Genomic DNA, 13,652 nt, shown 5'->3' on the forward strand with positions numbered 1-13,652 from the left:
TTTTTTTTTTTTTTTTTTTCTTTTCTTCTTTTCTTGTCAACGCCTTCCGACGTCAGCTGCGCCGAAACTTGAAGGAACTCACCTGGCTGGTTAAAGGACGAGCAGTAGAACAGACACGTCCACGTCAGGAGAAAAAAGAAAAAGAAAAAGAAAACAAACTTCAAACAATGTGACAACAACGACCTGTTGTCTTTGAGGAATTGTCTTTTTTTAACCCGCATCTGGGACGTTGGACAGTGCGTTTTTATTATCAAAAGTTATAGTTTATAGGCATTTCCGGGTTTGAAATTCTCCCAGGATTACACCACTCCTATTAGGCACTGGGAGTTGGAAGCAAACCAGCATGGACATTGAGCTCCAGCCCATCGGGGAGAATGGGAACGATGGAGCAGCATATTCTTTTAATGAACGGGTGAGTTAATAATGGAGTAAACCAGTTTATGTTGAGAGTGATGATGATAGTAATGGTGGTAGTTGTAATAGTAGTATTAGTAATATCATATAATAATAAAAAAAAAAAAAGTGATATTATGCATACCACTTCTGTATGTATTGTTACTTTTATTTATTCCATTGTATTAACCCCCATATCTGCCTGCTCCTAGGCCAGGGCAGGTAATGGAGATGGTCCCTACAGGATCCCTGATGCAACAGAGAGCGACGGGTTGCTTTCTGCACAGGTGAGCTTCCATCAAAGCCTGTGCTCCTTTGTTCAGATTTACAGGCCGTTCAAGATATTAGAATAACACATATATTCAGTTTAGTATGAATTTTCCCATTTCTATGTAAGAGACAAAACAAAAAGCAGCTCTCATTTCTGTTGCAACAACTTCTCACATTTTCTCAGAACTCCTTGATGTGAATAAATCAGCACACTGTATCCTAGATGACCTGTTTCATTTCTAGTAAAAGGAGGGAAGTAACGTAGGTTTGATGTGTCCTTTTGTCAGACTACCAGTAGTAATGGGGAGAAGGTGCCCTTTGGTCATGGAGCTGAAACTCAAAGGACTCTGGGAAACACATCCATTACTCAAGTGGTATAGAGACTTTAAATCAAAATAAATGTTATGTTTTCTTTCCCTCCTAAACCGGGAGTAAAGGCAGTGTTACTTTCTGTTATCATGCCTCATGTTATAATTGACTGAGTTATATACCCATTCAACCTGTTATCTATTTATAACATCAAACTTGAACCAACATAGGCTGTGGCCCTATTGACAAAGCATTTCCATTACGCCTTTAGATAAGCTCGGTGTGCAAGATAAGAAGAAAGAGGCTCAGACTATGGGGGATCATCGTCCTTATCGTTCTCCTCATCATTGCTGTGGTTTTCATTTCACTGGCTGTGTGCGCAGGTAAGGTTTCACTTTGAGTGTGATGTATATTGGTGTGAGATGATGCTACAGTTAATGATTAATACGTGCATCATCGAAGTGAGAAATCGGGTAGGAATTTCAATGTTTGTTAATATACTTTGAGCTGTACCAAGGCAATTTATCAAACTTAAGAGCGCGAATGTTACAAGGTCATGGCCAGCTGACAACTGACAGTTATTATGTTGCTCATGCAAGATCACAACATCAACGTCCTCAGAAGTTTAAAACAATGTGAAACTAATGATAACATAATGTTATGTTGCTGGTGCTGATCATTTTCTTCTTTGAGCAGCGGTCCATAAGGACGTGGATGAGAACTTCGACAGTTCCTTGTTCAAAGTTCCTCGGTCTTTCAATGGGAGCTTCCAAATGCCCAATCAGGTCTTCACAGAGGAACTATTCTCAATTTCCTCCAATGAAAGCCAAGAACTCGCTGCTAACCTTACAGAAAAGGTTTGTACCAATAATGAGCTGAATTTAAAATAAAAAAATGCATATTAATTGATTGTATTCATAACTCAGTATATAGCAGCAAACATACAAACTTTGGAATACGCTGTTATTCTTTCATTTTGCTATCAATTAATTAAAGGTAAAAGAAGAAGTGAATAGTTATGCTATTTAGGGAAAGGAAGGTAATTGTATTTACAGTATACAAATAGCACATTCATTACAAGTTATATCAATATGCGTTATATTTAAACAGAAGATGAATGTGTAAAATAACATAAGATGATGCAACAAAAAATATTTGAAAAAGATGTAAAGGGTGTATTTGCTTCCTTTGCAGATTCGTTAAAACTTTACCTAGCCAGAGTTGTAATCACACTGTAATCACATTTCAAACTATAGGTTTATTTTGTTTATTAAGCGAGAGAGCTGCATAGCTGACTTCATCCACACCTCACAATGACAGCTGTATAGTATATAAATGTAACTTCCATCACTTCCAAGTAACGAACACCTTCTAAACTGAGACTGTAATTCCACAAGCTTGGCAAAACAAAAGCCTGCTCATAGCTGCTGGTTCTGAACTCCTTCTAAAGTGAAAGTAGTTCAGTATCCGCTCTCTTATTGTTTGCCTCTGCATGTGTTTTCCTGCCCCACCCAGCTGGCTGACCTCTACAGATCCTCTCCTGCTCTGGGACGATACTTCTCCAAAGCTGAGATACAAGCTTTCAGGTGAACAAGCATTACCCTCAGAGGCAGTGTTTAAGAACTACATTTATTTCACCTCTGCTACATGATTTAGCCAATTGTAGTTTGTAAAATGTATGAACTTCTGTTTTATTCTCCCCACAGGAACGGGTCAGTCATCGCTGATTACCAGCTGACATTTCTCATGCCTGAAGAGCAGCAGGATCAGCTGAGAAACACAACCCTGAGCAGGGAGATGGTGTTCAACGTGTTCAGACAGTTCCTATACGACCAGGAGGGGGATGAGTCGGGGCAGACCTACATTGATCCAGTTTCCTTAAACATGTTTTTAAGACACTAGGAAAACTGGTGTATCTTGCTTTCTTTCTCACTGAAGTGAGACACTCCTACAGCGAGGGGGTTGTTTGTGTCAGACTGCATGTGTGATTCTCCCACGAGTCTGCAGAAATTTTGCATTGTGATGCATCTTTACCACAGGAACCCACAGTCACACAAAAGTCATTGTGGTTACAGGTCATATGGACGATCTCATTGTGTATTCTATTTAATAAGCTTTTAAGACTGTTCATAATTCAATCAGTCAACAGTGACCTCTCAGGACTCAAAATGGACATATACTGGATTTACTCACCATAGTGTCAACAAAAATAAGGAAGGAAATACATTTTTCCATATTGCATTTGAGTTTTTATTACTGTGCCTTGTTTAACTTCCACTGTAAATGTCGGTGCTGTAAATATTTATTCATTCCCTGACTATCACTGCCATTTCATGTATGATCACTTTTACACAACTGTCTGAAATTGTTATTTTTAAATACAAATACAAGTGTTTATATTTGCATATCTGTGCCAATATTTCCCATCACCAGACATTATTTGCAAACCAAAGCTGTGGAACATTTGCCTATCGGGCAACAAACACTGCAGAGAACTGTACAGGAAAATGAGCCTGCTGGTGAGATCATTTTGTAAGTGAAGGTTAAACACGGCCATAATAAAACGCTGTATTTTGGATGCTCTTTGTGGTTGAAAAGTAGAGTGAGTGCATGTGAAACATGCTAGTTACGATTTCCTTTTTTGTCTCTCTGGTTGTTGCAACACTGGTGACTTATCACATGTACAGTACAGAGCTGTGTGTCAGTATGAGATCGCAGTCTGTTTACGGGCAGCGATCATGTCAACATGTCCTTCTAATGAGATTACAGCTGTCATTAATGTTTGTGGCAGAGTATCTGGTCTCACACAGACATTCTTCACATGCAATAGAGGGTTATTATAGACCTTCCCTCAGCTGTTTTTTATTCTCCATACAAGACTTCATCGAAACAGCTTAGGTTTGAGTAAACTTTTTTTCTCACTTCATTTTTATGGTAAAAACTCACCTGGTTAAGGTTTGATTAAAATAACCATGTAAGATACAATGTATAAAGCCTTTTATTTATTAAATACAGATTATTTTTATTTTATATTTTTTCACAGCTGAAATTGTGCAGTTAATGTGAAGCTCAAAAGTAAGAGTTACTACAGTCATTCAGTTACAGTATAACTTCAGAGTTAGTTAATCTTTTTTACAATGGATATATCAAGATATGGTTGGCAAATAATTTATATTTGAATATACATTTAGGGGTTCTGAATAGCAAATCATCAACAATCAGACAGCAGTGCACGTAAAATAAAATTTACCACCACACAGAACCAGCTGAGTTTTTTTTGAGGATCTTATATTTGCTATTCTAAAAAGGCACAATTAGAATTTAAAAATATTATTGTGTATGACATAAATTCCTAATAGTGTTGAGCATATTGTCCCCGGGGCCACCTTTTCCTGAAGGGGTAAATGTATTTACACATGCAGTTCTCAAACCTCCTGGCTGCATGATAGTCACATGCCGGTCAAAAGATCAAGTTTAAACAGCATTGCATCAGTAAAATCAAAGAGATTTCAACAGCTTATTACTGTACATGAAACCACATCACTCCACCTGCTCTTTGAAACCTTCAAATCGTGTTGGGATAAACAACATAAACCTGCACATTTCTGTTAAGACTGGATTTATTGATTTTAACTGGACAACTTGAATTGACTTAAGATGCTTAAGGTATTCAGGGTTTAGTAGGGTTTCTGCATGTGTCCATTTCTGTTCTGTTAAAGTAAACACTTTTCTTTATCTGTCGGCAGCAGTGAGAGATCATGTGCCATGGCACAGAGCAGCAGCATGCATCCTGGTTGAGTATACCTTATAGGCTAATCGTTGCTAGCTGTCTGCATTGCGTGTGCTCACTGGTGGTCCATCTCGAAAATCCTATTTTGAGAATTGTTAATCGTCTAAAGACAGATTTACTATAATAAGCCCTGTGAGCTTCGATAGCCTGGTTGGCTTAAACATCACCACTGTGTATCCTTTATCGAACCCATTATCCTCTGAGATTGGTCATGCAAAGCCACTCGGTCAGCCTGGGTCACCAGTGCTGGTTAAACATGTATGTATCCATGCTTATGTGTGCAGGGTTGTTATATGTTCTATGGACTCCAAGTCTGCCACAGATCATATGTATTCTATTAAAATAATAAAAGCTGATTTTTATCATCAGGCTTGAGTTACTGTCATTAGATTGATGAGTATATACCGTATCTTGAGAAATTATTTTATAACCTTAATCTCTTTGTTTTTTAAGGGTCAGTTGTAAAAATGATTGTTTAAGCATAGTACCTTTTTTTGGCTTGTCACTGAGAGGAAACAATTACAACATATGAGCCTCGGCCCCCCTACATGTTGATATCGCACAGAAGATGAGTCATTTGACCTGATTGTGGGACCTAAGGCTAGATCGGGTAATATTTGGTTTAATTCTTGGCAAAAACTGTGAGGCAAGGCAAATCCATTTAATTCATATAGAACATTTCATTACAGGTGAACTCAATTTGCCTTTCATCAAAGTGCATACAGCAAAAAATGATATGATAGTTAAAGCTGCAAGCAGGGATGGACTGGTCCTCGCCCATAGTGCACATCAGCAATACAGGCATAACTTCCAGCCTGGACTTTCATCCAGCTTGTGACATTTGGGGCGTATTGGACAATTTGAAGTCACTACAGATTCCTGTGACATGGTGAAACATGCAAATTGCCCAACTCGCTACAGCGATGCCGTTCCACAAAAACCATACCACTTTGCCTCCGCAGACATGTGTTCGTAAACTGAAAATCAGCATACAAATCCAAAATTCAGGAATGTCAAAGGAACTTTGACATGTCTTGGGGAGCTATGGAGCCCACTGACTCCTAAGTCCCTTAAAAATGCAATTGTGCAGCAGAAAAATTATAATAATCTTTTCAATTATAATAGGTTCCTCTCAATTCCAAAGCCAGGGACTGTTTTAGAGCTTTTAAGTGCTAAATAAGATACCAAAGCAACAACAACCCTGCAAAAGACAAACCACACACACACACACACACACACACACACACACACACACACACACACACACACACACACACACACACACACACACACACACACACACACACACACACCACTCACACCACTTCTGTGTGACCTTGTAAATTTGTCATACCCACATCGATGTATTTTTCTGTCTCACAGTTGATAATGAAATAAATCCATGGTTTAGTGCATCTGACATGGCTCTTGCTTACACTGTTCCTACTTTATTAACATACCAGGAAAAAAATTGGTTCAACATGCTCAGAGTATACTTTAATTGGAATCTTTACTTCAGTGAAAAGTATCAAACTTTTTATGTAATCTCTTGTGTCCCAAACATATGGGACAATAATGTTGCACTCTCCTGCAGTATCCCTCAATGATGTAAGCACCTTAAGTGCCAGGCCTTTTCTCTCCTGACCTAAAATCATAATTAAGCATTATTGAGCCATCAGAATTATAACCCTATTGTTCCTTTCCATTTTGATTTTGCTTTTGTTCATCGTATCTTTAAAAACAGGGCAATAAAAGACCCTAGAAAGGAAAAGCATCCAATGCAAATAAGCACACAATTAAAAAACTTATGACTAGCTTTTGAAAAAAAAGCACATGCATATGCATGTTTCTCGTTTAATGTAAAATACCCAGTATGACCATTTGATCACGAGTATAAATAACTTTTATGTAATCTTTCATAAGAGGCTTAATGTTTGTTTTGTCGGCCAGACATATCCCCCAGTCTGTTCATGTTTGCAAAGAGGATGAGTTAGTTCCAAGAGGAATTCCCTCAGTTTATCCCTGAGAAATCCCAGAGGTGTTATACAACCTTTGAGAGTGAACCTTTAGATCATTTATTTGCATGCATTAAGACATGTGGCTATGCAGGTGAGAATACAAAATAACAGTATGAACATAACTCACTGAATGGCAATGTAAAACTGCAAAAAAATGAAGAAAAAAAATGTATATAGAAAAGATATTAAAAACGAAATGACACTTTGTCCCACAGCTCCATGGCTGAAGTCTTCAATTCAACTCAACCCTGTATTTGACAGGGTCTCTGACAGCTTTCCTTTTTACACATAAGAGTCCCACCTCCTTGTACATTGGTAACCAAGCCCACTTCATATAGGATACAATCTCCTGAGGTTCTAGGAAGCCGTCTACAGTTATCCCATTAAAGGGTTATCTCTGTGGCAAGACTTAAAGATTAAGGTGGTCGTTGCATGTGATCACAGCCAGACCTCAGTGCTGCCGATGCTCAGTAGGAACACTGTCCTCTGTCGCCTCGATCTCACCACTGGCTTTCTGCAGGGTTCCGGACCAAATCACACCTCTGGAGGAATAATGGGCTCCCACAACTCCAGCATCGATGATATCATGGAGCAGGACATGCACCACTGGTACACCAAATTCATGAAGGAGTCTCCCTCGGGACTCATAACGCTTTTTGAGCTCAAGACAATGCTCGAGATGAACGGTATGACAGAGGAGGCCAGCAGCTATGTGGACCAGGTGTTCTTCACCTTTGACATGGATGGGGTAAGGGAACACCTGCAGCAGATCTCTTATTCCCTATTCCCTAAAATGGATTGTGGGATTCCCTTTAAAGTCTGGTCATTCTGGTAACAATTTGCCAATTGATGAGACAGTGGCTTGGTGAAATCCTGATGCACAAAGTAATAATGGTTTCAGGAATTCTATGCAGTGGAAAATAAGAGGCTCCCTGCATTATTTTAAAAAGTTTAACGTGAACAGCATGACATTTCAAAGGGACTGTTCAGAGAATGCAGAGGTCCCTGGATCTTACTGTATACTGTATCTGTAAATATCTGCTATAGTTTCATCTGAACTGCCTTGACCCCATAGCCCTTGCATAGAATCACAAAACGCTAAGTGATAAAAAAATATATTTATTTAAAAAAAAAAAATCTAATCGAAATACATTTTTATATTGATTTGCAAGCAGTTGAGTTCAATGTCATCCCCCTAACTGTATATTTCATGTGTCCCTTTGCAGGATGGCTACATAGACTTTGTGGAATACATTGCAGCAATAAGTTTGTTACTGAAAGGAGAAATTAACCAGAAACTAAAATGGTACTTCAAGCTCTTTGATCAAGATGGAAATGGCAAAATTGACAAGCAGGAACTGGAGACCATATTCAAGGTACAGTATATTTTCTGGGAATGTTGCATGTATAAGGAAGTGAGCAGCTCAATGTTTCCTGGATCCCAAAGCTAAGAAGCTCTACTCTGAAAGAGAAAATGTGCCATGAACTAGACATGACACATAATCCAGGTGGGCTTCCTATCTTACCCCAAGTCTAAATTTGGCCATGCCTATAACCTAATTCAGTCACGCAAGCAAACAGTAATCACCCTACAGATTACATAGCAACTCTTCTCCTTTGTACCATTCTATTAATATACATAAATAATTGAATGCCATAGTCGTAGAAGTAGTAGTAGTACTTTTAGAATCCGTACTATGTGTTAAAGATCCAATATACTGTTAAATTATCATTAGTTTAAAATATTACTCACTTATTAAGTGCATTCAGCAGCAGTTTGAAGAAAGGCACATTGTTATGTTTAAATGTTAGGCCTTTGCAAGAGTCCATTTAACAAACAGTTAACTGTGTAAACTCTTCTATCAGGCCATTCAAGACATCACCAGAAATTACGACGTGCCTCCAGAAGAGATTGTAACTCTCATATATGAGAAGATTGATGTCCACGGAGAAGGTAAGGGATATTTTACTGTCAAGTCAGGACCTATGAAGCGACTGTTAATCATTTATTATCTGTGTTCGTGGTTTAAGCTATAAAGTCACCATTATCAGCCCAGATCAGTGAAATACTGCATGAATATGATGCATCAATTAACCCTTTAGTAGTAAATTTCCTTACATATGATCATTGTAAAATAACAATCCCCTAATGTTTGTAATGCGTTGATGTCATTTCCATCTTTTCTGCTCAGGTGAGCTGACACTGGAGGAGTTTATCAGCGGGGCCAGGGATCATCCCGACATCATGGATATGCTCACCAAGATGATGGATCTTACCAACGTTCTTGAAATCATCCTTGGAGGTCTACAGAAGGATCCTGTAAACTGAATCCGTGGTCAGCGAGATGGATTGTGTGGAGAACTGAGTTTGATTGATTTTCAGAATGCAGCAGTGTGAAGGAAAGATTGCATGTGCTTGATTGATGAGGAGCCTGAACTGAGAACCCCACACAGTTATGATCTCTCTGTACGTCGCCTGAGGGAGGCTGAGAATTTGGTCCCCCACCCCATCTGCTTGTGCTCTCACACTTCCTGGACGATGGCTGTTCAGTTCAGTCATGTTTGAAAACATTTTAACAGGACCGTGTTAGGAGGGTCTCAGTGACGGGCGGACCTTGGACTTTCAGGTTCCCATCAAGGTTTCAGTAGACGCTGCAAAGCACGGTGAATGACTTTGAATTAGTTTATTAAGACCCTATTGAGCCGAAACTCTTGTATGGGACTCTTGGTTTACAGAACTGTCAGACACAAGAAGTCAGCTGACAAACTCTTTGGGATTTTCTGCCATCTGTGAGATAATTACAGCATATGGGTGTTAAAATGTTAACATTGTAAACTAAAATCTAACACTCACGTGTTCTTTGTTTTGTGTTATTGCTGATGTGAGATCTGCATGAAAACTACACTGTTGCTTGTTTAAAATCTGGATAACTGAATATTGATAGTGACTGAATGTAAAAATATTTGACATGTAATGTTTTACTTTATTTTGCAATAATTAAGGTTTCAATGTTGCCTTAAAATTTAATAAATTTGTTTTGTAAAAAGAAAAACTTTTTTCTTGTGCAGGTCACAGAGATAGGGACTGGAGTTAAACTAATATTTCACACACCTTCTTTATTGAGGCTTTATAGCTGTGTTTTATTACTATATCAACTTATGGTCCAAAGAGATGGAAAGCATGCTTCTGTTAAGCAGACCTGATTGTTGAAAGTATACAGGGTTTGTAATTAAGGGAGTCTATAAATTCTGGCCAAATCAATCACTCTTATCAGCTCAATTATTTGCTAAATCCAAAGTGCAAACTTACTGTAGGTCACTGCATGGACATATATCTTTAAATACTACCTGATCCCAAGGGCAACTAGAATATTCTAAAAATTATATGCTTTGTCATTTTATGTGCCACAAACTGGTTTGATGTGTTCAAGGTGTTACTTGGCTCCTCTTCTGATCAAGTCTGCCAATAAACAGACTGTCTTCCATTACCATTTGTGCAGAAAATGCTAGAGTTCTTCTCACACATGAGAGAACCTTATCATCTATCGCCATTTAGTTTTCAGGGGAACCAGACCTACAAACATAAGACTGCATCCAGGCCCACCTGGGTCCTTCCTTCATTATAATGATTATATTAGGGCCATAATAAAGGTTCATTTTCTTTTGAAGACTAATCATAAGTTCTCTCTTCTTTTTGTAATATTATGTGAAAACAGACGACAGAAGAACCATGAGTTCAGGCCTCTTGGATGACCTGCAAATGTAAACACCGCTGTTCTTGGTTTAACACCAAGGATCTATTTGCCTGCATACTGAGGCAATCAAAAATCATGGTCTGCACAGTTAATGATTTGACAGAGATAGATTTTAGTGCACACTGGTCAGACATTATTATGACCTCAGAGAAATTGCAGGTTGTGTAAAACAAATAAAGATAAGAGTTTGACTCCACAAAGCCCTCAAAGTGTCCCTAAATGTATCGGGTGATGCAATTACATAACCGCACTGATCAACCCACCTCTACTCATCGTATAAATTCCCCAGCATCTGCTCTCGAGGCTTTGCGCTGCACACTGCTTCCTACTGTAAGCCACCACAGCACTAGGAGCAGCCGACCACATCCAACTGGAACCATGCAGTCTGCCGAGGCCAAATTTATCAAAAACAGCCTGCACTTGGCTCTGACAGGGTACAGCTCAGCTGTTAGTGACATGGAGCAGACCATTCTCCTGCCGAGCCTGCTGCGAGATGTGCCCTCTGATGAGGCGTGGGACTGTGAAGCTACAGAAGAGTCCTGCAGAGACCTGCATAGCAACTACCTGATGCTCAAGGCCATAAGAAACACAGTGGAGAGCAGCCTGGTTTTCCTGGATGACCACAAGGTCAAGAGCAACATGGCGCTCAACAAGACCCTGGAGCCTCTCCTGGACAGCGATCCTGAAGCTCTCTTCCGCTTCCACCTGAGAGGACTGTTTTATGTGATGAGTGACCTCACCAAGAAGACTCAGAGCCTCACTGTGAAATATATGGACATCATTGGAGTGGCAAATTAGAAAGCATGTACGATTTGTGGACTTTAAGCAACAACAAAAACATATGGCGTTTGTAAAAGCGCTGCATATGTAGCAAAGTCACCTGAAGATGTCAAATGTCTGAAATGTGTACATTCTGTGACCCAATGCTCCCAACTTAATAGATATGGAACAAATGTGCATTGTGAATACTGATCTTTTCTATCTCTTCACAACTGTAATATTACCTTGGAAACTATGGTTAGGAGATATGACAAAATGTCTATTGATTAAATGATCATGAAACAAGAGAGCAGTGTTCTATCCCTGATTTATGTTCAAACACCCAAACGCATCATGCTTATTGTTGAATTCAGGTATTTGTTTTATTTACATAACTACGCGTCACACAATAAATGACGGACAGATTTCACAAAAAGACCACTCAAGACAGAGGATAGTCTACAAGTGTTTCCTCTCTCCCTCTTCCATCTCACAAACCTCCGACACTTAGCGCACAGGATGGAAAGGCTCGACGATCTCTGCAAAGGTCTTTTTTTCTGGTGGGATAAAAGAAACGGAGAGAAACCCTTTGGTTACACAAATACAAGTTTTTAAAATTCTATGTGAAGACTTTGAATGTGGGATTGTTCTTGAAACACTACATAAAGTATGGCACAAACTACACAGCTTGATGCTTCATACACTCATATTCAACCCTTTTTAAAAATCCAGTCTGTTGTCAGCATATGACGTGATAACATATATAAAAAATATACTGAGGCCCAGAGGATAATGTGCAATGAAACAATAAAGGAAAAGGCTTAGGAAAATGTATCCATAGAGAGCACTGCCTGCTTCCATCAATAAATGTAAAGATAACGCCTTCTCTGACCTATCGTATCCCCTGTTTAATTAAAGTCCACCTGACAACTATCATGCCACAAATATTCATCAAAAACCTATCAGTGTTGTCCAATAGAATTTGCCCAACTGCACAAACTGGGTGAAAGAGTGAGGCTAATCAATGTCCCTCCCAAGTTTTATATAATAACTAAATATGAAGAAAGCTGTATTGTTGGATTATTGTGTTTTATGTTAGACACTGAAAATTCACTTACCCTTTGCCGCAAATTCTTGTGGGTGGAGTCTGATATACTCGTTCATATCTCGGTCAAGTCTGGCGAAAGTGTAATTTTCATATTTTGTAACGTAGTAGCCGACGAACCAACCAATGGTTGCCAATAAGACCTGTCGGTGAACACCTAAAAAAGGCAAAGAGGATCGATGATATGATTGCATTTTAAGCACACAACGTGACAATATTATAATAGGAACTTTGCACTGAAAACACACATTAAAGCTTTCATTGTGCTTACGTGAAACCTCAGGCTTGCACCTTATACTTTTCAAAATAAGAAGGTATACCAGACTGGTACTGAAATTAAGCAAAATTCAAGACTATAGAAAAGAAATAAACAAAGCATAAGTAGACTATATCAGATTGAAAATACAGTTTGGTATCTTGTGAAATATGATCACTATAAAAACGTAAATATATAAGTATATATATATATATATAAAAATATATTTTTTTAGTTTTTGTTTTCTTACATTTGAGACGAGAAGAAATGAAAATGGTTAACCTTATACTCCCAGCTACCATAATGAAGGTGTCATAAGAAGTTACTGCTCTTTTATAAAAAAAAAAAAAAACCCACACCAGGTCTACATTTTGCTTAAATGCACCATTTTTAATGATTTCTATTAAATGTCGCACACACTTGAGAGGAAAGTGCCACACCATAGACATGGTAAAGCCCTGACAACACAGCTAACAAACATGCTAACCTGATTTTAGCGGTGGCCTGTGGTTAATGGCATTATGAAGCACCGCGGAGCACCAGCCTACGCCAGCGAGCCACACCGAGTTCCTGTTGGCGATCGTCGGAGGAGGGAGACCCTTCCCCTGGTCTGGAATGAACCCCATGGTGTGAAGTCCCCCTTCAATTCAGATATTCAAGTGACCTCCCAGCGGCCTGCGTTTACTTTTCGGCTATCACCTCTCGGAGGAAGTCAAGGGCATGCTGCGCAACCACAACAGACGTCCGGGCACAACAAACGAGAGCCGCTTCAGTTCCGCCTATTCTTGTTTCCTAGCAACCAACGCCGGAAGATAGATACTTTTACATTTTTTAGCAATAATTACTTTTATAATAATAATATAAAATAACACACATACACATAACACTCCCAGTGTTTAAGGATAAACTACAAAAGCTGCAAAAACACCGGAAACCTGAAAAAGCTGCTGCTTGACGTGTGTGTCTTTGTATCTGGTCTAATAAGTTATATATATAC

The 13,652-nt window shown here is 38.9% G+C and overlaps 4 protein-coding genes across 5 annotated transcripts; 3 read left to right on the forward strand and 1 right to left on the reverse strand.

The window, feature by feature from the left end:
• Positions 1-59: 59 nt before the first annotated feature.
• LOC129092525 (TPA-induced transmembrane protein) lies at positions 60-3,930 on the forward strand. Of its 2 annotated transcripts, XM_054600505.1 has the most exons (7): positions 60-412; positions 606-680; positions 951-1,037; positions 1,244-1,355; positions 1,669-1,829; positions 2,488-2,558; positions 2,679-3,930. In XM_054600505.1, exons 1-7 carry the CDS (start codon positions 344-346, stop codon positions 2,872-2,874), a joined length of 771 nt encoding a protein of 256 aa, XP_054456480.1. In that variant the 5' UTR covers positions 60-343; the 3' UTR covers positions 2,875-3,930. The 2 variants fall into 2 exon arrangements, with proteins under 2 accessions (XP_054456480.1, XP_054456489.1); XM_054600514.1 differs by lacking the exon at positions 951-1,037.
• A 3,403-nt stretch (positions 3,931-7,333) lies between these two features.
• guca1c (guanylate cyclase activator 1C) lies at positions 7,334-9,109 on the forward strand. The gene is made up of 4 exons (XM_054603517.1): positions 7,334-7,528; positions 8,007-8,156; positions 8,647-8,734; positions 8,973-9,109. Exons 1-4 carry the CDS (start codon positions 7,334-7,336, stop codon positions 9,107-9,109), a joined length of 570 nt encoding a protein of 189 aa, XP_054459492.1.
• A 1,724-nt stretch (positions 9,110-10,833) lies between these two features.
• Positions 10,834-11,602, forward strand: thrsp (thyroid hormone responsive). The gene has a single exon (XM_054605355.1). It carries the CDS (start codon positions 10,914-10,916, stop codon positions 11,331-11,333), a length of 420 nt encoding a protein of 139 aa, XP_054461330.1. The 5' UTR covers positions 10,834-10,913; the 3' UTR covers positions 11,334-11,602.
• Positions 11,603-11,652: 50 nt separating this feature from the next.
• On the reverse strand, positions 11,653-13,391 carry ndufc2 (NADH:ubiquinone oxidoreductase subunit C2). The gene is made up of 3 exons (XM_054605357.1): positions 13,143-13,391; positions 12,413-12,556; positions 11,653-11,851 (listed from the first exon to the last, which is right to left on the reverse strand). Exons 1-3 carry the CDS (start codon positions 13,279-13,281, stop codon positions 11,802-11,804), a joined length of 333 nt encoding a protein of 110 aa, XP_054461332.1. The 5' UTR covers positions 13,282-13,391; the 3' UTR covers positions 11,653-11,801.
• Between the last annotated feature and the right edge of the window lie 261 nt (positions 13,392-13,652).

This window comes from Anoplopoma fimbria, chromosome 1 (genome assembly GCF_027596085.1).
Source record: "Anoplopoma fimbria isolate UVic2021 breed Golden Eagle Sablefish chromosome 1, Afim_UVic_2022, whole genome shotgun sequence".
Taxonomy (NCBI): Eukaryota; Metazoa; Chordata; class Actinopteri; order Perciformes; family Anoplopomatidae; genus Anoplopoma; species Anoplopoma fimbria.